The sequence below is a fragment of the Zalophus californianus genome, chromosome 9 (genome assembly GCF_009762305.2).
Source record: "Zalophus californianus isolate mZalCal1 chromosome 9, mZalCal1.pri.v2, whole genome shotgun sequence".
Lineage (NCBI taxonomy): Eukaryota > Metazoa > Chordata > Mammalia > Carnivora > Otariidae > Zalophus > Zalophus californianus.
This window is the reverse complement of record NC_045603.1, coordinates 45239331-45260447: the sequence shown is the minus strand read 5'-3', so window position 1 is coordinate 45260447 and position 21117 is coordinate 45239331. Positions and strand designations below refer to the sequence as shown.

General features: G+C 35.1%; 1 protein-coding gene across 1 annotated transcript in view; it reads left to right on the top strand.

Moving 5' to 3' along the window:
* Positions 1-20213, top strand: part of RAB21 (RAB21, member RAS oncogene family) — a 37861-nt gene extending 17648 nt beyond the window's left edge. Inside the window, exons 5-7 of the mRNA XM_027593050.2 lie at positions 5519-5573; positions 6055-6143; positions 15456-20213. Of these exons, the coding sequence (XP_027448851.1) occupies positions 5519-5573; positions 6055-6143; positions 15456-15598 (287 nt within the window). The 3' untranslated portion in view covers positions 15599-20213. The remainder of the gene's footprint in view (positions 1-5518; positions 5574-6054; positions 6144-15455) is intronic.
* Positions 20214-21117: the final 904 nt, after the last annotated feature.

Here is a 21117-nt window from a genome sequence, read left to right as displayed (position 1 = left end):
CCAAGGAGATTATCTGACCTACTTTTTAAGTCTAGATACTAGATGTCAGGCTAGATGGCAAGAGTATTTCAGAATGGAACACTGGAGTAGTAGGCCACATGGGAGTTTGGGCCAAAGCTGTAGCTACTCATTAGTGAGTTTGGCCTGGCTTTGTCTGGTATCTGGGACTTAATGGGAATGGAAGTAGTCACAATAGGTGAATGACTATAGATTTGATTATTTGGGATTCTGGTTATCTCTCAGAAGAGGGAAAGAAATGACTAAATATACTTAAAGTCAAAGAAGCTTCAAGAGTTTGTTACTTGACCCAGGTTACAAAGTAACATTTTTTTAAAAAAACAGCTGGATAAATAAAGCTTATGAATAATTAATTTGAACTGTATATTCTTCATGTTCATGTTATAAGAAGTTTTAGGAATATTGCTGGTAACTTACTGCCCCAAATAGGGTCAGATAATCCTCATTTAATGTTATATAATGTTTATTAATGATTGGTATAAAGTCTAAAAAAGCTCTCATTCCTTTTCTATTGGCAAGTGTGACATGGAATTTTAGTTGCAATTCATTGTTGAAGAAGTTTGAGAGCCCATTTACCACAAAAGGAAAATTTCACAAAGTTAACATACCTGTGTAACCAGTAACGTAGAGGTCTCACCTGTGTTTCTTTTTCATCCCAGCACTACCTCAGCTGCCTTCCCCTCACCATTGCCCACCTCCAGAAACTGTCTTGTCTTTTTACTGCATGAACTAGTTTTTTTATTATGTTATGTTAATCACCATACATTACATCATTAGTTTTTGATGTAGTGTTCCATGATTCATTGTTTACATATAACACCCAGTGCTCCATGCAGTACGTGCTCTCTTTAATACCCATCACCAGGCTAACCCATCCCCCCACCCCCCTCCCCTCTAGAACCCTCAGTTTGTTTCTCAGAGTCCATAGTCTCTCATGATTCGTCTCCCCCACCGATTTCTCCCCCTTCATTTCTCCCTTCCTACTATCTTCTTTTTTTTAACATATAATGTATTATTTGTTTCAGAGGTACAGGTCTATGATACAACAGTCTTACACAATTCACAGCGCTCACCATAGCACATACCGTCCCCAATGTCTATCACCCAGCCCCCCCATCCCTCCCACGCCCCACCACTCCAGCAACCCTCAGTTTGTTTCCTGAGATTAAGAATTCTTCATATCAGTGAGATCATATGATACATGTCTTTCTCTGCATGAACTAGTTTTGTTTTGAATTTTATATAAATGAAATTATATAGTATGAACTCTTATATTATCTGGGTTTTTTTTTTGACTTTACATTATGTTTGCAGGATTTTCCTGTGTTTTTGTATATAGTTGTAGTTCATTTTATTCTCTTTGCTCTCTAATACTTTATTCTATAAATATTCCATAGTTTATCCTTTTGTTATTGATAGGCATTTACATTATTTTTTCCACATACTGACTTTCATTCTATTTTTTTATAGTAGTTCAGTGTTTATTCATTCTTCTGTTTTATTACTAAATTCAAGATAATAACACTGCTTTACAGTGTTAACTCATTATGTTTCTGAATCTTTATGTTTGATGGTATCATCTCCTGGCTTCCCAGGATTCTATGTAATTTAATGAAAATTAAATAATAATTTGGAAAACACTTGGCCTAGAGATGGCATTTGACAAATATTTGTTCCTTTTCCTCTAAATAAGACACCCTTTCAAACATTTGGATGGTTCACCTGAAATCTTATATTCTGTAGTCTTCAATTGTTTTTCATTTGGTTTAACTTGTGGACATTCTTACCATCCTGATTATTTTTTCCTAGGTTTATTTCAGTGTATAAATTGTCTTCTACACTTGAACACTAGAATCCAAACATTGTTGAGCCAATGCATACTTAAATGACTCTCTTTTTAAAATTCTCCCATTATCATTCTGCCAACACTGCCCAAGATTGCATACATTTTTTAGCATCCATGTCACAGTGTCTCTTTTACATAGATTATAGTTAACAAAAATCTGAATCACTTTTTTATAAGTATTGCTTTTCTGTCAAGCTTTTCCCATCTTTTTCTTATATAATTAAGTTATTTAAACTTAAGTGTAGGAATTTCAACTCATCATGTTTCTGAATATGTTTGATGGTATCACCTCCTGGCTTTTTCATGTCGATTAAATACTTAACCTTCTAGGTCCTTATCTAAACCACTTGCAATGTGTTAACCAGTAATGGAGAACCCCATTCTTTGCTAGCAGAGATTTTTCCCTCTCAGATTAGCACTCTTAGCTGTGGTCGCTTTATTTGATAATATTTTGCTTCTAGTCCGTCCATTTGTATGTTTGTTAAACAAATAGTTGTTTTTAATAATAGTTACCATTTATTGAGTGCTAGGTACTGTTCTAAGAACTGAACGTATTAAAAACAAACATACAAATGTTAAGGACGGACTAGAAGCAAAATATTATCAAATAACCCTCTCCCACTCCCCTTGCTTGTGTTCCCTCTCTCGCTGTCTCTCTCTCTCTCAAATAAATAAATAAAATCTTAAAAAAAAAAAAGGTATTGTTACCATTTCCATTTCACACATGAGAAGTGGGCTAAGAGCTTGATACTTCCCAAAGTACATAGCTAGTTAAGGTAGAGCTAGGATTTTAACTTAGGTCTGTCTGCTATATCAAGCCCATATTCTTAACCAACACTATATATTGCTTACTATGTACCAGCTTTGGGAATAGTGTAGTGTAAGAATAAGTGAACAAAATAGATATGGTCCTTGTCTTCCCAGAGCTTATTGTGTAGAGAGAGGGAGAAGAACAAGCTGTTATTATATATTACAATAAATGCTATGAAGGGGGAAGTACAGAGTGCTGTGATAGCACTAAAGCAAACCAAACTATATTTGGGGGGAGGGAAGTTAAAGGAAGACTTCCTAGAGTGTTGGATTAACTGTGTTAGCTAGATGAAGCTAGCAGGGTGGTAGTAAAAAGTGTGTTGCCTATCATGGGCTTTAATTTTCTCATAATAATACTGATTTTCCATTTGATCATTGACTGTGATGAATAAAGCTGATATTAATAACTGCTCTTTATTGAGCATGTACTATATGCTAGGTCTTTCATATTATCATATTTTCATATCAACCATGCTAAGTTTGTTAGCTACATTTGTATGGAGTGATACTAAGAGAGGTTAGTAATTTTCCCCAAAATTATATAGTTATGAAGTGATCCAGGACATAAAAACAAGCTTTATCAGGTTTAAAGCCTTTGAAAGCTTCTTTTGACTGGCCCATACGCCACCATACAGTCTAAGCAAAATAGGGTTCCAGCCCTTTACTGCCATTAGGCCATCTGCCCTTTCATGTTCTTAATTCAAAACTGTATTTATAAAGAAGATAAAGTTTTTACTATTCTTAGCAGGGTGGCTTTTCCCTTTCCTCTCCAATAGTTTCAGCCAATTTTTCCCCCAATTTTTATAGTACTATACTTTAGTTGGTGGTAATCCTTGTTTTCAGGTGTTTCAAGCCTATTAGAAAGTTCCCTATACAGCTGCATAGTAGCATTGAAATAGATGAGCCGCAAAGCCTTAATCCTTTAGATGTCTTGCCTTTAAAAGAACTATAGGCACTAACAAGGTTTTGAGTTTGGAAAGATGTTAGTCACCAAAATGCAGTTTTTTATGACTTAATCTGTGTTATTAATCCCTTTATGGACACTGATTGTTGAAAGAAACAGTGGTAAAAAATTTTTTTTTGTTTAAAACAATAATTAGCTTACTAAAACTAGCTATTTTAATGATAAATGGATAATTTTCCTCAGATATTCATTTGAGGCATTACTTAAATTATCTTTATCTTCATTTTTTAAAAAATGGATGTTGATAATTCTGGTAGAATTTGAAACCAGAGGAATTAGAGATTGAGAAAAACAACTCATAAGGTTTTAGTTAATTGGAACAAAAGTCTCCCGTTTTGCCTTGAGTGGCAGAATTCTTGTGCCTCTGTTTATTGGAACCAGTGGCCACTAGGTGGTGCTTTTTGCATTCTTCATAGCATAAAACAACTTGTTTTTCTTCAGGTGACTGTCAGATGTATTGGCTGTAATATTTAGCAAATTTAAAATTTTATTGACAAATATAATGTAGGAAATCAGAACTAAAATGTTCTTCTTGCTGAGTTAAACAGATAACTGTTCAAAGAAGGAACATTTCATTACTGAATTTGTTGGTAATCACTGAGCTTTAGTATATAGTCTGTTTCCTTCTCATGCTTTGGCTATGGTGTCATAAAGTTACTTGCAGCTGCCCGCAATTGGTGCTCAGATTATTTGAGGTCCTCCATATACAGAACCTCTGGGCTTGTACTTCTCAGTTATAAACATTGGATCTTTCAGTGGGTGCTTACTTCAGTCCTTATCTGAAATTGTCTTCTAGATTCTCTAAGGTCCCAAGAAAAGATGACCTTATTTACAAAGGTTTCCTTTTTCTCCCCTTATAAGTCATAATAGAAATGAAAATATTTGTTTGAAATATCCTTTCTGGGGCATCTGGGTGGCTCAGTCGTTAAGTGTCTGCCTTCGGCTCAGGTCCTGATGGGATCGAGCCCCGCATTGGGCTCCCTGCTCAGCGGGGAGCCTGCTTCTCCTTTTTCCTCTCCCTCTGCTTGCTGCTACCCCTGTTTGTGCTTTCTCTTTCTCTCTCAAATAAATAAATAAAATAAAATAAAAAGAAATATCCTTTCTTAGGATATTTTCTCCTTTTTCTGTTATTTCCATTACCTTTAATACTGTGTCCAGCAAACTCACCTAACCTCTACCCTGTATTTAATAAGGAATCTGCATTTTGCAGTTTCTTCACTTTTATTCTAGTGGCTTTTTAGCATAATCTCAGTTTTGTCCCATTGTTTAAGAAGAACTAAACTTATTTTCAGTAATTTTTAAATTTGTATGATGTGCATGTATTAAGTTCTCTCATGTTGTTAAACAGTACAGCTTCCTCTCCTGTGGTAGTGAAGTGCTTAAAAGGCCATACGTTTAAATGCTATGTTTAACCGGTTCATATCAGGAAACCAAAATACCCTTCGGGTCCAAGAGTCTATTCTAATGTATTTCGTGAATAGTAAGGTAGCCTTGCTTAATTATTAACTGGCTGTATGTTGATTGGGAACCATTTACATTTGGCTGAGAATCATAGTTTATTCCTCGGTTCCCAAGTGACTGTTAGTCTCCATTATATCCTAAATCAAGGAAAAGTGCCCATCTCTTTGGAAAAGTTATTTTTTCTGACAGAGGCTGCAGCTTCGGGAGGGATATGCATTGAGCCATTTGAAGGATGTTGAGGCATTTACCTTGCAGTCATGATCAACCCTCCTATCATAGGGTTTAAGGAAATGTAGAAGTCTGAGGGGGATTTGTATTATTTTTCCAGGTAATTAAAATGGCAATTGTGTATTTAGAATTGGCTTTGTTTTGTTATAAAAATCAATATTAAGAATAGCATTTTTGCTTTTTCAAACTAGGTAATAAAATAGACCTGGAAAAGGAGAGACACGTTTCCATTCAAGAAGCAGAATCGTAAGTGTTTTCCCTTTCCCCCTCCCTCCAGTTACGCCCTAGTAGAAGTCTTTCTCTTTGCACAGTGTGCTTTACCATTTAGGTATTATTCAAACCTCTTAATATAAAGTGAGCTATTGGATTCAGTGAAGCACTGGTAAATTCTGGACTTTTGACAACATCTAAAAATAATTCCATTCTCACTTCTCTTTTTGGTTTTAGTAAAAAATGTAAAGAGTGATGCCACAAAAAACCTATCATAATCAAATAGTGAGTCACAAAAACTTTTATTAAAGTATTTGGGTTCCAAATTAACTTAAAAATTTCAAGTCTGTTATCCTTATGTTCTTATTTAAAATTTGGTTCAGTGTATCTTAATTTCACTAAATGTAGGTTAATTAGTAATAAGTCACTAAAATTGCTACTTAAAAAAATTCAAATAGCAGTTATGATAAAAATAAAATTTTTTTGTATCAGTCACCGATGTTACTTTTTTTTTAAGGTATGCAGAATCTGTGGGAGCAAAACATTATCATACTTCAGCCAAACAGAACAAAGGAATTGAGGAACTCTTTCTTGACCTTTGTAAAAGTAGGTATACTCAGATTTTGTATATTTAAAAATTGTTCTTCTAAAAATATTGGTAATATTTTTAAGTGATGTTTTATAGTCTCCATTAATGACCACATTAATGATTTCTCAAATCTGCCAGTACTATTATTTACTTAATATTTTTTCTTAAACTCATTTTTTAAAGCTTAAATATCTACTTTAGCCCTATTTCAAGAAGTAGTTAACAGATAATGAAATCATGAAATCATTGGAGATGGTATGTGCCAACTGCACATTAAAATAAATGCATAACTATCAAAAATAAAAATAGGAGAATACACAGATTTAAGAGACGTAACAACCTGCTGTGATAGATGGATCTTATTTGGGTCTTGATTTGACAACGTAGTGAAAAAGAATATTTGTCAGACAGTGCAGAGTATATGAATACTCACTGGATATTTGATGATATTAAGAAAGTATTGAGGGGCACCTCGCTAGCTCAGTCAGTAGAGCATGTGACTCTTGATCTCAGGGTCCTGAGTTCAAGGCCCACATTGAGTGTAGAGCCTACTTGAAGAAAATATAAATAAATAAAAACAGTAGAGTCAATCTTTAAAAAAAAAAAATTATTGAGGTTCTGGTTCAAGGTGGTCACATCAGAAGATCTCCAACTTATCTTCTCTAGACACACTGAGTCTAAAGCTATGGAACAACTTCCTCTTAAAAAAAAAAACAAAAACCTAAAGGCTGGTTGAATGACAGCTGTACATTGGACAAACAAGAAGAAAACCACATCTAAGAGGGTAGAAGAGGCTGTAACACAATCTTGCCATAAACCTTATCCCTGGTGTGGTGACCCACAACCAGAAGGGAACCGAAAACCTATAGCTTCTCCCTAAGGAGTGAAGAGTTTGAACCCCAGAGTGGGCATCTCAACTTCTAAGATATAAATGAGAGATGATTCCCCCATCTAACTTTGAAAACCAGCATGGCTCACATCCCAAGACCTACAAGACTGAAGCAGTCTGAAAAACTGCTCTTGAAGGGCTTGCGCTTAGACTCACTTGCCCCAGGTCCCAGCTCAGAGGCAGCTGATCACACCAACTTAAAGTGAGGGAGTCTCACCTGCTTATATTAAAGGCATATAGTTTAACACACACATTAGGAGCCTGCTGATAGAATACTCTCCCAGGACAGAGACTGGCAGGCACAATCTTCATGCTCTCCCTCTGCTGTGCTCCAGAGCACCATTATCTCCCAGAGGAGAGCTTTTACACACATCTGGTGCCCCAATTTTTGCGGCTGCCACCTAGGAAATCTATCTTGATCACCTGGCCTAGAGGCCAGGGGAGCTTGTATTCTTGGTCCTGTTGGACTGTAATAATTGATGTTACTCAGAAAAGAGCTCATACCCCTGTCTGGTACCCAATTCTTAGGACTGCTGCCAGGGGACACCTCTGCATTACCTGGCTCTGGTGGCCAGTGGGGCTTATGGTAATGGGTCCCATGGGACTGTAAGCAACAGAGAAAAAGTTCTTAAAACAACTACCACCCATAGGGCACAGCAAGAAGCAACAGACCCACAAGCTCAATTTTTCTGTGAAGGAGGCCTGTTAGCTAGTCATCATGACTGTGGCCTGAGGGGCAAGTTTCAGGTTTGGGACACATTTAGTGGCCTCTGGAGCTGCTTTTGAAGACAGTAGGCTGTGAGCACCATCTTGGTGCTCTTCTTCTACCTTGTTCTAGCTTGCTCGTAGGAAGAGCTTATCCATTTGTGTGGAGCCCTAATTTTTGTGACTGCTGTCCAGGGGATACCTCCAGATCACTTAGCCCTGGTGGCCAGTGGGGCTTATGATTGCAGTCCTATAGGACTATATATTTGCATACTTTTGGAATTTTTTGTTCTGTTTTGTTTTTTTAAGATTTGAGAGGGAAAGCACAAGCAGGAGAAAGGAGGGAGCAGAGGGAGAGGAGAGAGAATCCCAAGCAGACTCTGCCCCTGAGCATGGAGCCCCACACAAGGCTTGATCCCAAGATCTTGAGATCACAACCTGAGCTGAAACCGGGAGTTGGAGGCTCATCCAACTGCGCCACCCAGGCATCCCTATATCTGCATACTTTTAAAAGCTGATGCCTAAAGATTGGGCTTCCAGTCACTGAATCTAGGTGCTGAGATCCTCCCCTTTGGGAACTGATAGGTCTTGGGACATCCTCAACTATTGGGAGCTATTAAAAATATAATAGGCTGTTTGTTCCATTTACTGTATAGAAAACAACAAGGAGAGTCACACAAAATGAAGAAACAGGAGTATGTTCCAAATGAAAGAACAGGATAAAACCTCGGGAAAAAACCTTAATGAAACAGATAAGTAATTTACCTGATAAGGAGTTCAAGGTAATGGTTATAAAGATGATCACTGAATTGGGGAGAAGAACAGATGAACACAGTGAGAACTTCTAGCAGGAGATGGAAAATACAAGAAAGTACCAGGTAGAAATCACAAAGCTGAAGAAAACAATAAATGAACTGAAAAATACACTGGTGATATTCAACATCACACTAGATGAATCAGAAGAAATGATCAGTCAACTCAAAGACAAGGCAGTGGCACTCACCCAATCAGAGCAGCAAAAAGGAAAAAGTGAAAGGGATAAAGCAAAAAGAAAGAAAGTGAAAAAATTGAAGATCGTTTAAGGGACTTAGAAGACAACATCAGATAGCCTAACATTTGCATCTGAGGAATTCCAGAAGGAGAAGAGAGAGAAAAAGAGGGAGAAATCTTATTTGAAGAAATAATGGCTAAAAACTTCCCCAGCCTGGGTAAGGAAACAGACATCCAAGTCCAGGAAGCCTAGAGAGTTCCAAATAAGAGGAACCTAAAGAGATCCACACCAAAGATACATTATAAGCAAAATGTCAAAAGTGAAAGATAAGGAGAGAATATTAAAAGCAGCAAGCGAAAAACATCTTGTTACATACAAGGGATTCTCCCTCCCCCCCCCCCGCCTTATGATTATCAGCAGATCTTTCAGCAGCAGTTTTGCAGACCAGAGGGAATAGCAAGATATATTCAAAGTGCTGAAAGAAAAAACTTCGAACCAAGAATTCTGTACTTGGCAAAATTATCATTCAGAAGGGAAGAAAAAAAAGAATTTTCCAGACAAGGAAAAGCTAAAGTTCACCATCACCAAACTTGCCCTAAAGATACGTTAAAGGGACTTCTTTTACCTGAAAAGAAAGGGTGCTAATTGGTAACAAGAACACACTTGAGAGAAGAAATCTCACTGGAAAGTAAATATTTAGTAAAGGTAGTATATTATTGATTATAAAGCTAGTATGAAAGTTAAAAGACAAAAGTAGTAAAAATAACCATAATTACAATAATTAGTTGAAGGATACATAAGATGAAAAGATGTAAAATGTGACATCAAAAACATAAAACATTGGTGGGGGAGTAAAAATGTTGAACTTTACAATGGGATCAACTTAAGATGTTGTAAGTTGATATATGTAAGCCTCATTGTAACTACAAAGCAAAAACGTGTAGTAAATATGCAAAAGATAAAGAGAAAGGAATATAAGCATACCAGTGAAGTAAATCATCAAACTTCAAAGGAAGAGAGCAAGAGAAGAAAACTGAAAGGAATTACAAAAGCAGCTAGAAAACAAAATGGCAATAAACACATACCTATAATTACTTTAGGTATAAGTGGACTAAATTCTCCAAAAGAAAGAGTGACTGAATGAATAAAAAAACAAGACCTATTTATATGCCTATAAGAGACTCAGGTTAGATGTAAGGACACATAGAGACTGAAAGTGAAGGGAAGGAAGAAGATAATTCCATGCAAATGGAAACCAAAAGAAAGTTGGAGTAGCTATTCTTATATCAGACAAAAATAGACTTTAAAACATAGATTGTAATAACAAACAACTGTATTACATAATAATAAAGGGGTCAAGCCAACAAGAAGATATTTGTAGTACTTGTGCACCCAACACAGGAGCACCTAAAGATATGAAGCAATATTAACAGACCTAAAGGAAGAAATAGCAATACAAATAACGGTAGGGGACTTTAATACCCTACTTAATGGATGGATTATGCAGAAATTTTTCTTCAGTAAAGAAACATTGGCTTTAAATGATGTGTTAAATCAGATGGACTTAACAGATATTTACAGAACATTTCTATCCAAAAACAACAGAATACACATTTTTCCCAAGTGCACATGAAACATTTTCCAAGGTTATATGTTAAGCCACAAAACAAGTCTTAATAATTCAGGAGGATTCAAATCATATCAAGCATCCTTTCCAACCACAATGGCATAAAACTAGAAATTACACAAAACTGAGAATTTCACAAATATGTGGAAATTAAATAACATGTTACTGAACAACAAGTCAAAGAAGAAATCAAAAGAGAAATCAAAATATACCTTGAGACAAACAAAAATGTAAATACAACATACCAACATTTATGGGATACAACTAATACCACAGAAATACAAAGGATCATAAGACACTACTGTGAACAATTATACACCAACAAATTAGACAACCTAGAAGAAATGGATAAATTCCTAGAAATATATAACCTACTAATAATCATAATCAAATACAAACTCTGAACAGACTGATTACTAATAAGATGATTGAATCAGTAATCAAAAACTTCCCAGCAAACAGAAATTCAGGACCAGCTGGCTTCACCAGTGAATTCTGCTAAACATTCAAAGAAGAATTAAAATACCAGTCCTTCTCAAACGCTTCCAAAAAGTAGAAGAGGGAACTCTCCCAAACTCATTTTACAAGACTAGCATGACCCTGATACCAATGCCAGACAAGGACACCACAAGAAAAATAATTACAGGCTGGTATCCTTGATGAACATAGAGGCAAAAATTCTCAACAAAATATTAGCAAACTGAACTCAAGAATACATCAAAAAGACACCAAGATCAAGTGGGATTTATTCCAGGGATGCAAGGATGATTCAAAATCCACATCATCATTGTGATACACCATGTTGACAAAATGAAGGATAAAATCATCTGATCATCTCAATAGATACTGAAAAAGCATTTGACAGAATTCAACATCCATTTATGACAAAAACTCTCAACCAAGTGGATATAGAGGGAATGTACCTCAACATAAAGGCTATATACAGAAAGCCCATAGCTAGCATCATATTCAATGGAGAAAAGCTGAAAGCTTTTCCTTTAAGATCAGGAATAAGACAAGGAGGCTCACTCTTGCCATTTTTATTCAACATAGTATTGGAAGTCCTAGTCAGAGCAATTAGGCAAGGAAAAGAAACAAAAGGCATACAAATTAGAAAGGAAGAAGCAAAACTGTCAGTACTTGCAGATGACGTTATATGTCAGAACCCCAAAGAAAATCCTAAAGACTCCCATCAGAAGACCTTGTTAGAACTAATAAATAAAATTGGTTCATTGAAGGATATAGGAAATCAACATGCAAAATCATGCACTAATAATGAAAGATAAATTAGGAAAACAGTCCCATTTACATTTACATCAAAAATGATAAAGTACCTATGAATGAATTTCAAGAAAAAGAGGTGAAAGACCTGTATATTGAAAACTATAAGACAATTCAAGAAAGAAACTGAAGAAGATACAAATAAATGGAAAGATAATCCATGCTCATATATTGGGAGAATCAGTATTGTTAAAATGTCCATACTACCCAAAGCAGATTCAGCATAGTCCTTATCAGAATTCCAGTGGCAGGGATGCCTGGGTGGCTCAGTTGTTAAACGTCTGCCTTCAGGTCAGGTCATGATCCCCCACATCAGGGTCCCTGCTCAGCGGGAAGCCTGCTTCTCCCCCTCCCTCTCCTACTCCCCCTGCTGTGTTCCCTCTCTCTCTGTGTCTCTCTCTGTCAAATAAATAAAATCTTTTTAAAAAAATTCCAGTGGCATTTTTCACAGAAAGAGAACAGAATCCTAAAATTTGTATAGAACCATAAAAGACCCTGAATAGCCAAAACAATGTTGAGATGAAGAACAAACCTAGAGGCATCACATTCCCTGATTTCAAACTATATTACAGAGCTATAGTGAAACAGTATGGTATTGGCATAAAAACAGGGATACAGATCAATGGAACAGAATACAGAGCCCAGAAATAAACCCATGCATATATGGTGAATTAACTTATGACAAAGAAGTCAAGAATATACAACGGGGAAAGGACAGTCTCTTCCATAAATGGTGTTGGGGAAATTGGACAGCCATATGCAAAAGAATGAACCTGGATCACTATCTTACACCATACACAAAAATTAAATGGATCGAAAACTTGAACCTAAGACCTGAAACCATAAAACTCCTAAAAGAAAATATAGGCAGTAAGCTCCTTGACATAGGTCTTAGCCATGATTTTTTTAATCTGACAGTGAGAGCAAAAGCAACAAAAGCAAAAATAAACAAGTGGACTACATCAAACTATGCAGCCAAAAAAACATAAGATTTTGCCATTTGTGACAACATGGATGGACCTTGAGGGCATTATCCTTTTTTTTTTTTTAAGATTTTATTTATTTATTTGACAGAGACACAGCAAGAGAGGGAACACAAGCAGGGGGAGTGAGAGAGGGAGAAGCAGACTTCTCGCCGAGCAGGGAGCCCAATGCGGAGCTTAATCCCAGGACCCTAGGATCATGACCTGAGCTGAAGGCAGACGCTTAACGACTGAGCCACCCAGGTGCCCCTGAGGGCATTATCCTAAGTGAAATAAATCAGAGAAAGATAAATAACATATGATCCCTCTTATATGTGAAATCTAAAAATGAATAAATAAAACCAATCTCATAGATAACAGAACAGATTGGTGGTTGCCAGAGGAAGGGATTTGGGGGTGGGAAAAATGGTTGAAATGTTTTGTTTTTTAGTTTAAATAAATTGAATTATTCTTCATTTTAAAAATTGTAAATTTTTTAAGGTATGATTATGGTGTTGTGGCTATACTTTTGTAAAAAAAGTTCTTATTTTTTAAAAAAAGTCCTTATATTTTTGAGATCATATATGTCTAGAATTTGATTCAAAATAATGCTAAGGATGCTTGCTTAGTATAGATGAAATTGTGTGATGGACATAATGGATTTTCATTATGCTGTTTTTTCTACTTTTATATATATTTGAAGTTTTTCATAGTAGAAAGTTTTTTAAAAGAGAGGAAAATGTTTATCACCAATAGAATGTATACCATACTTAGGAAAACCCTAGTCTATGGAATAATAGATTGAAACGATTTTGTCAAATTATATTCCTTGAATTTATGGACCTCACACTCTTCTGAGAATTTGATGAAACTGTGTATTTTGTCTCTAGGAAAATGTACATATACACAAACTTTGGAGTAAATTTCAGTTTTACAAAAACCTGAAGATCATTCATAATTCTTGTAGAGCTTTAATTCTCCAAGTGAGGTCCCCTGATCAGCAGCATCAGCATCACTTGAGAATGTATTAGAAATGCAGATTCTTGTGCCCAACCCAAACCAACTGAATCAAAACCTCTGGAGGTAGTGCCTAGAATCTGTTTTAACAGTCCTTCCATATGATTGTGATGCACACTGAAATTTGAGAATTTATTTCTATTTTCACTGCTTGTACATACCTATCAGTCACTTGGAGATCTTGTTAAAATGTATATTTGATAGAGTGGGTCTGGTGTGGGCCTCAGCTTTTCATTTCTAACAGGCACCCATGTGGTGATACTTCTGGTCCTCAGACCATACTTTGAGTACCAAGGTTCTAGATCTGTAGCTTAGAAATGTTATAAATCTCACTTTTTTTTTTTAAGATTTTATTTATTACTGGAGAGAGAGCGAGAGAGAGGGTGCATGAACCCATGAGCAGTGGGGAGGGGCGAAGGGAGAGGGGGAGAGAGAATCCCAAGCAGACTCTGCACTGAGCATGGAGCCCAGTACAGGGCTCAGTCTTACAGCCCTGAGATCATGACCTTAGCCAAAATCAAGAAGGGGACACTTAACTGACTAAGCCACCCAGATGCCCCTAAATCTCACATCTTTATAGAAAATAATTTGAGTATTTCCCATGTATATTTAAAAAGTATAGAACATATACAAATACTAATATATTTTGTACATTTTTATAAAACATGAAAAACTAGACATTTTGAAAGATTAAGGAACAATAAGTAGAAATTAGAATTTGTGGTGTTTTCTTATACTGGATTTTCCTGTACACCTAAATTTGGAAACCATTGTTCATTGGGTCTCTGAACCCAAGTTTAAGAAATTATTGTTCTAAGGACTCCCTCTTTTCTTTCTTCATCTTTTTAGATATGTATTTTGTGACTATTTACTCCTAATCTGTGTCTTCTATTTTCATTTTTTAACTGTGTCTTTCAGAGCAGAAGTTCTAAATTTTAATAAGGTCTGATTTTGTCAGTTTTTCTTTATGATTCATTTTTTGTGTCTTATATGAGAAATCTTTGCCTAATTCAGAGTCACAAAGATTTTTTTCCTACAGAGATTTCCTCCTATGTTTTCTTCTAGAAATTTCTGGTTAGGTCCATAATTCATTTTTTAATTTTTATATATGGTGAGAGATATAGATAGATCAAGGTTTATTTTTTACATGTAAATGTCCAGTTCTAATAGTGTTTCTTGAAAAGGTTATTCTTTTTTCATTAAATAATCTTGGTGCATACATCAAAAATCAAGTGACCATATATGGGGGGTCTGTTTCTGGACAATGTTCCATTGATCTTTATTTTTTATTTAAATTCAATTAATTAACATATATTGTGTATTATTACTTTCATTGATCTTTAGAGCTCTCCTTTCACCAGTATCTCACTCTTTATTGGAGTAACTTTCTGCTGTATCTTTAAGTCAAATAGCATGAGTCCTCCAGCTTTGTTCTTCCTCCCTCATCTTAAACTCTTTCAATCTTTCAAATAGTATTTGCTTAAAAGTATTACATTACTATTGTAGAATAAATCTTATTCCCTAAATATTAGTTGCACATGGAGTAATTTGAACTTCTTTGACATGTTGCTAAGTATATTTGGAAAATCTTAAGGATTATACCTGTATACAGTCATTCGTTCAAAGCAAAAACTTTTTTCTCTGTTGATGTCACTGTGGCCATGATGCAACTGGACAAATACAGTTGCTATTAACTATTTATAACTTGCAGGAAAAGCTACTTAGCTGACAAAATGTTTATTATATTTTGTTAACTTATTTGTTGAAAGTCAGAAATGGCTATCGTGGTATACTGAAATTATAGAGAAAATTCATAGGTTGTAGTCCTAAATAATTTCTGTTTTCTCCCTCTCTTAGGGATGATAGAAACAGCACAAGTGGATGAGAGAGCAAAAGGCAATGGCTCCAGTCAACCAGGATCTGCAAGGCGAGGTGTACAGATTATTGATGATGAACCTCAAGCCCAGAGCGGTGGTGGAGGGTGCTGTTCTTCTGGATAATTGTTCACACTTAAGAAGTTAAACAAACTGTGGATCATTGCCCTCAACATGAAGACTGCCATATTCCAAGTCACATTATTTTACCAATGGAATTATAGAATTAACAGTATTTTAAATTATGTTTATAACACTGCAGAGACCTTAAGTGCTAAACTTAGTGGAGTTTGTGACCAGAGAATTGGCATTTTTCTACAAATGTTAACAAAGCAATTACCAATGGCCTTTTTACATATTTTTTTTCTTTAATAGGGAATAATATGCATGTAGAAAAGACCTACTTAAAGGCTTCATTTATATTCTTTTAAATCAGATCTTTATTTAATAACTTATATATGTTGTTGGAATGGTATACATTTTTGCAGCCCTTTGTATTTTGTGGTAGTTTGAATTGTATCACTTCCAGAAAATAGCAAACTGTTTTTGTTTCTTTTTTTCTTCATTAGCAGATACCTGAAGTACTATTTTTGCAGGGTTTGCACAGGCCCCTTAACTGTCTACTACTTTGATATAATCTATATACAACCTGTATGCTGAGCTGGTAAAATACATTGTAAAATTACATATTAAATATTTTATCTGCTTTTACAAGCGCAAGGTGCAAAAATATATACAATAGTCTCATTGATGACTGTAAAGTGAATTAACATTTGGTGATAATGCCTAAGCTTTTTGACTCTGATATAAAGATCATAGCTCCCCTTCACTTTTGTCTTAACTTGAAAGTGGCGTGTTTAAATTTTCACATATACTTTACTTGAATTATTGCTGTTGTCATATTTTTTGCCTCTGTAAGTCTTTCTGATGATTGAACAACAGCATTTGCCTTTTGGTTTGTTGGGGTTTTTTTTGTTTTTTTGTTGTTTGGGGGGGATTTTTTTGGGTAAAAGAGATGAATTCTGCTGATTTTGCTTTGGAGTGGTTACCTTAGAAGTATTTGAGTGGAGCATGCTGAGTTTCACTTCTGCAATGGTTTTAGTTTTCTCTCAGACTTTATGTAAGGTGGGTTCACTGGCATGAGAAGAGAGGAGGAGGTCCCAGAGAGTTGCCACTCGCCAAGACTCATTCATACAGCATGTTAGTAGGTAGTTTATTCTCCTGGGGCAGCACTGTTAAACCCTTTGTGAGCAAATTGTATTTGTTCATTGCTTGCCGGAGACGAACACAGAAAAGTTTGTTCCATTTTATGAGTTGTCCTTCTGAGTTTCTGTGAAGGGAAACATTTCATGTAATGTGGTTATAGCGAACACTGGAAAGATTTATTATAAAATTTTATTCTTGTATACTTTGTAAATTAGTCTCATTAGAGGGTTTTTTTTTTCCTTAAGCATAGGACTGAACTTAAATTTGTTAATTTTAATAGAATCAGACACTGCTCACAGAAGGATCACAAATTGTGGAGATTAACATAAATTGTTCTTGTTCTAATATATATATATTTTTCCATTTCTGTCATGCTTGGAAAACTAGTAAATGTTATGTCTAAGATAAAATGGAATGGTCCCTGGATTTACTTCTTATAAGAGGCAGTAGTATGCAATAAAGTTGTTAGCATGAGCAATTAAGAGGATATAAAGAGGTTACAGTTACTAAAGAAGTACTACCATATTTTTAAGTTAATAGCTTAAACTTTCCCAAATGGGTTTAAAGTTGAATTGACACCTAGATGTTACGATGCTAGAATTTTAACTTTTAGTATTAAGTGTTCTGTGAGCCCTCACTTTACCTTCTTTAGTTACTCTCCTTGCTAAACTCAACGCACTGATCTCCGTTGTGTGTGTTTGGGGAGGGTAGGGTGGGAAAAATCAGGGAGATAAGCTAAAATTGTTTTGTTTTGTTTTTAATCTGTATAATCTCTCAGTTTCCTGTGAAGTTTGTGTTTATGCAGGGCAGCAGGGGAGACAAGGGGAATCATGAGTTACAAATACAGGAAAGATTGTTTCTGTCCCCTTGGTTCTAACACGTAGTAAAGAAAGCCTTGCCATTTCTACTAGTATACATGCACATGGGAAATAAGCTGTTCTTTGGAGTGAAATATTTTTTATACTAATTAGAGATGAAATTGAGCTTTATTCCAAAAAGTGAAGTCTTAAAGCCTGATAATTGGAGAGTTGTACTCTTGATTTTTGACCCTATATTAGTGATACTAAGTCCAGACAGGAACCTCTGCTCCGGAGTCGCCAGGTAATTATTGATGGGATAAAACCACTCTCCATACATTTTTTCCTTTACTCTCCCTTGGTTTCTGTGTATCTTTCCTAATCTCAAGCATTTCTTCTTTTTTTGACCTATAATTTAAGCTAATTCATTAGCAACAATAAATAAAATAGCATATTTGTCCTTGTCCTGAGGCCTGAGAGGCCTTTAGGTAGGAATAGGATAAAAGAGGAATGAAAGAGGACCAGCCAGTTGCCGTATGTGCATAAAGGAGAGGTCAAGAGGGGGTAAACTAAGGCTGAGGAAACTTCTCTAATACTTTCTTCACCTCTCTAACATATCTTTTGTGTTCCTGTCCTTATAAATTGTGCTATTAGGAGGAAGACACAAGTTACTGTATTGTGTATTAAAAGTAGGTAGGTAGAACCAATATATTTTTCAACTAGTAAGTGTATATGTTTAGTCTATATAATTAAAAATTGGTATAAGATAGTCATTAAAAATACCTGAATATTATGTTAAAAGTACACAATCATTGTTTCTGTAATGGTGATGGGTATTCTGCATCTTGTTTTGCTTTGTGATTATAGAGGAAAATACTGTTTTTAAAAATGTATATTGCAACAGTTTTGGGGTAAACAGCAGTCTGAAAAAAAGCATCACGTTATTGTATGAAATATGAGTGTTTGAACTTGTTTTGTTCTGGGGATAGCTCCTGAAAATACCCTAAAGCTATGGCTGTTACAGCTAAATTGATGGGGTTTGTTTGTTTTGTTTGTTTGTTTAGTACTAGCCGTATATTATTAGTGATTACTTTTTATTTGGCATTAAATTAAGAAATAATGATACAGGTTTTCAGTAAGAAAAGATAAAATTTGGGACACGTGAAAGGATAGTGAGGAGGGAATGGAAATCAGGTAGTTATGAAACTCTACAACCTGACATTTTTATAATTGTTTTGAAAATACATTATCAAATCATTTCTAAATAAGGCAATTTATGCATTGTGCCAAATATTTGCAACATATAAAAAATGAATTGTGATACTATGTCTTTTAATGTAATTTGCAATTTTCTATATTATAAATGCTACAAGGAGTCTAGATCATGGATGTTATCTCCAAATAGAATTTACCCTTATAATTACCACTTACATTATCTCCAGAAGTGGTTTGATCTGTGCCTTTAACTTTTGAAATTCATCTTTTGACTTCTGTTTGCCATTATAGTTTTCTTTATAGATGCAGTTTGGCAGAGAGGGACTACATACTGTGACTATTGAAGATGTTGAGTTCTTCTATGAAAGGGTATAGATGGTTGCAACCAGCAGGAGCCTTATAATAATGTCTGGAGATACAGAGACTAAGTAGATCTTTTTTCTTTTCTAAATTACAAAATGTGTTACCTAGATTTTAATAACTAAAAGCTGGGATTCATTGAATACATACATTTACTTGATTTCATAATAGGCGTTGATTCTAGTATGTTGCTGTTCTGTAATTTTCAGTTAACAAAAACAATAATATATTTGGTGTTGTGGACCAAAGTTTATGTTATACAAATGTTTGACTTTGATGGCTTTTCCCTTTTCAAAGGAAACAAATTAGAATTCTGAGCAAATTTTTCTAAATGCAAGCATTTCAGCATTAATCATATGTAATGAAAACAATTTAGAATACTCTTAAGAGTTTCCAATTTCAAGCAACAGTGCTTTGCTTCTAAACAAATATCACTTTAATTTGATAGACTTTTAGCACTGCTTGTGCTCTCTGGGACTTAGATACCATCTCTCTTCTGAGAAGCTGAGTGTGCTTTGATATGTTAACCTTGCTGCCACAACTTTTTCTCTGCAGTACATAAATGAACATGGCAAGTTGATGTTACACAGCACACCCAGTAAGAATCGTACTCTTAAAGCATCTTCTCCTCTTCAGAGGCCTGCTCATACCAAATGCATCACATTAAAGCCAAAAGATGAACCTGCCTACCTTCATTCCCATTGTATCAGTTCTCACCTTGATTTTGATACTTCTGACAACTGTTATCAGCTCTTCATTATCAAATACTCAAGAAAAAGCTAAAATGACTTTCTTAAATTTGAGCCTGTGTAGACCAATGAGAGAAAGGTGAGGGACAGCAGGGATAAAATATGGTAATGTTGAAATATAGGCAACAGTGGTATTTGCTAAACTGAATCTTCGGTAGCAAACTATTTTAAGGAATCATCATATGTAGTACTTCCTAGAAATGTAAAAGTTCTTCACTTTGTATTTAATTATCTGAGAATATATTCTAGGAAAAAGAATAAAAAGTACTCCCCTCCCAGATGGAAAATATTGCTCTGTAGTATATACTCTTCAATTACCTTTTTGCTGTGCATTTATATACATATATTTACCTATAGAAATACATAGTTTTATGGGTTTTAAATTTTTATATACATAAATTCTGTCTTACTATGCATATGTTTTGCAACTGCTTTTTTCTCTTACCATCATGTCTAGGAACTGTTATGTCAGTATATGCAGACTTTCTTTTTTATTTTCTCCCACATCTCTTTGGGGTGGTTGCCTTTCAAAATAACTTCTGACTCTCCATGAAACCTTCCCAAAAGGAATCTTGTCATTTAGGTGGATTTCATTAGAATCATAGAATTTAAGTGCAAGCCAGTGCTTAGAAAGAATCAGGGTCTCCCTTAAGCATGTAAATCAGGATATTAGAAAGACATCTGCTTATAATTCATTTGAAGTACATTACTTTTGGCCTACTATTGACTGATTAATATATACAATTCAAGAATTTAGCAGATTCTTTATTCAGAATAGGTTTTTATTTGAGGGGAGAAGGAAAAAGGGGAGGAATAGCTGATAGGGAAAGTATACAGGGTAAACTAAAGTCTTTATACAATTCCGGAGTCGTTACATAACAGGATTTCATGTTGCCAAAAATTAAAACTTGTAGTTGGTCGGTGCCTTTAATGAAAAAATAAAAAGTCCCTTTACAGGTTTCCCGTCCCCCAACATCCCACATCCCTATCCTTCTTAAGATATAACCATTGTTAATGGTGTGTGTCTGTATCTCTCATATATAAATGTTTTTATTTATATTTGTCCTTTATGAATTTTCAGTTCCCTGAAATCAACTTCAACCCTATTCAGATTCCATCTTCAGTCAACTGACCAATTTACCAAGAACAAACCAGAATCATACTTCTTTAAAGAAAGTTATATCAGTGGTGACAGTTCTTGAACTGGAAATTACTTGATTCTTAATATGTTTTATGTTTATCATAAATTAAGCTTAAAGAGTAACTAGCATTCTGGGAAAGTCAAATCATTGGTTTCTATACCATATGGAAATAGGGT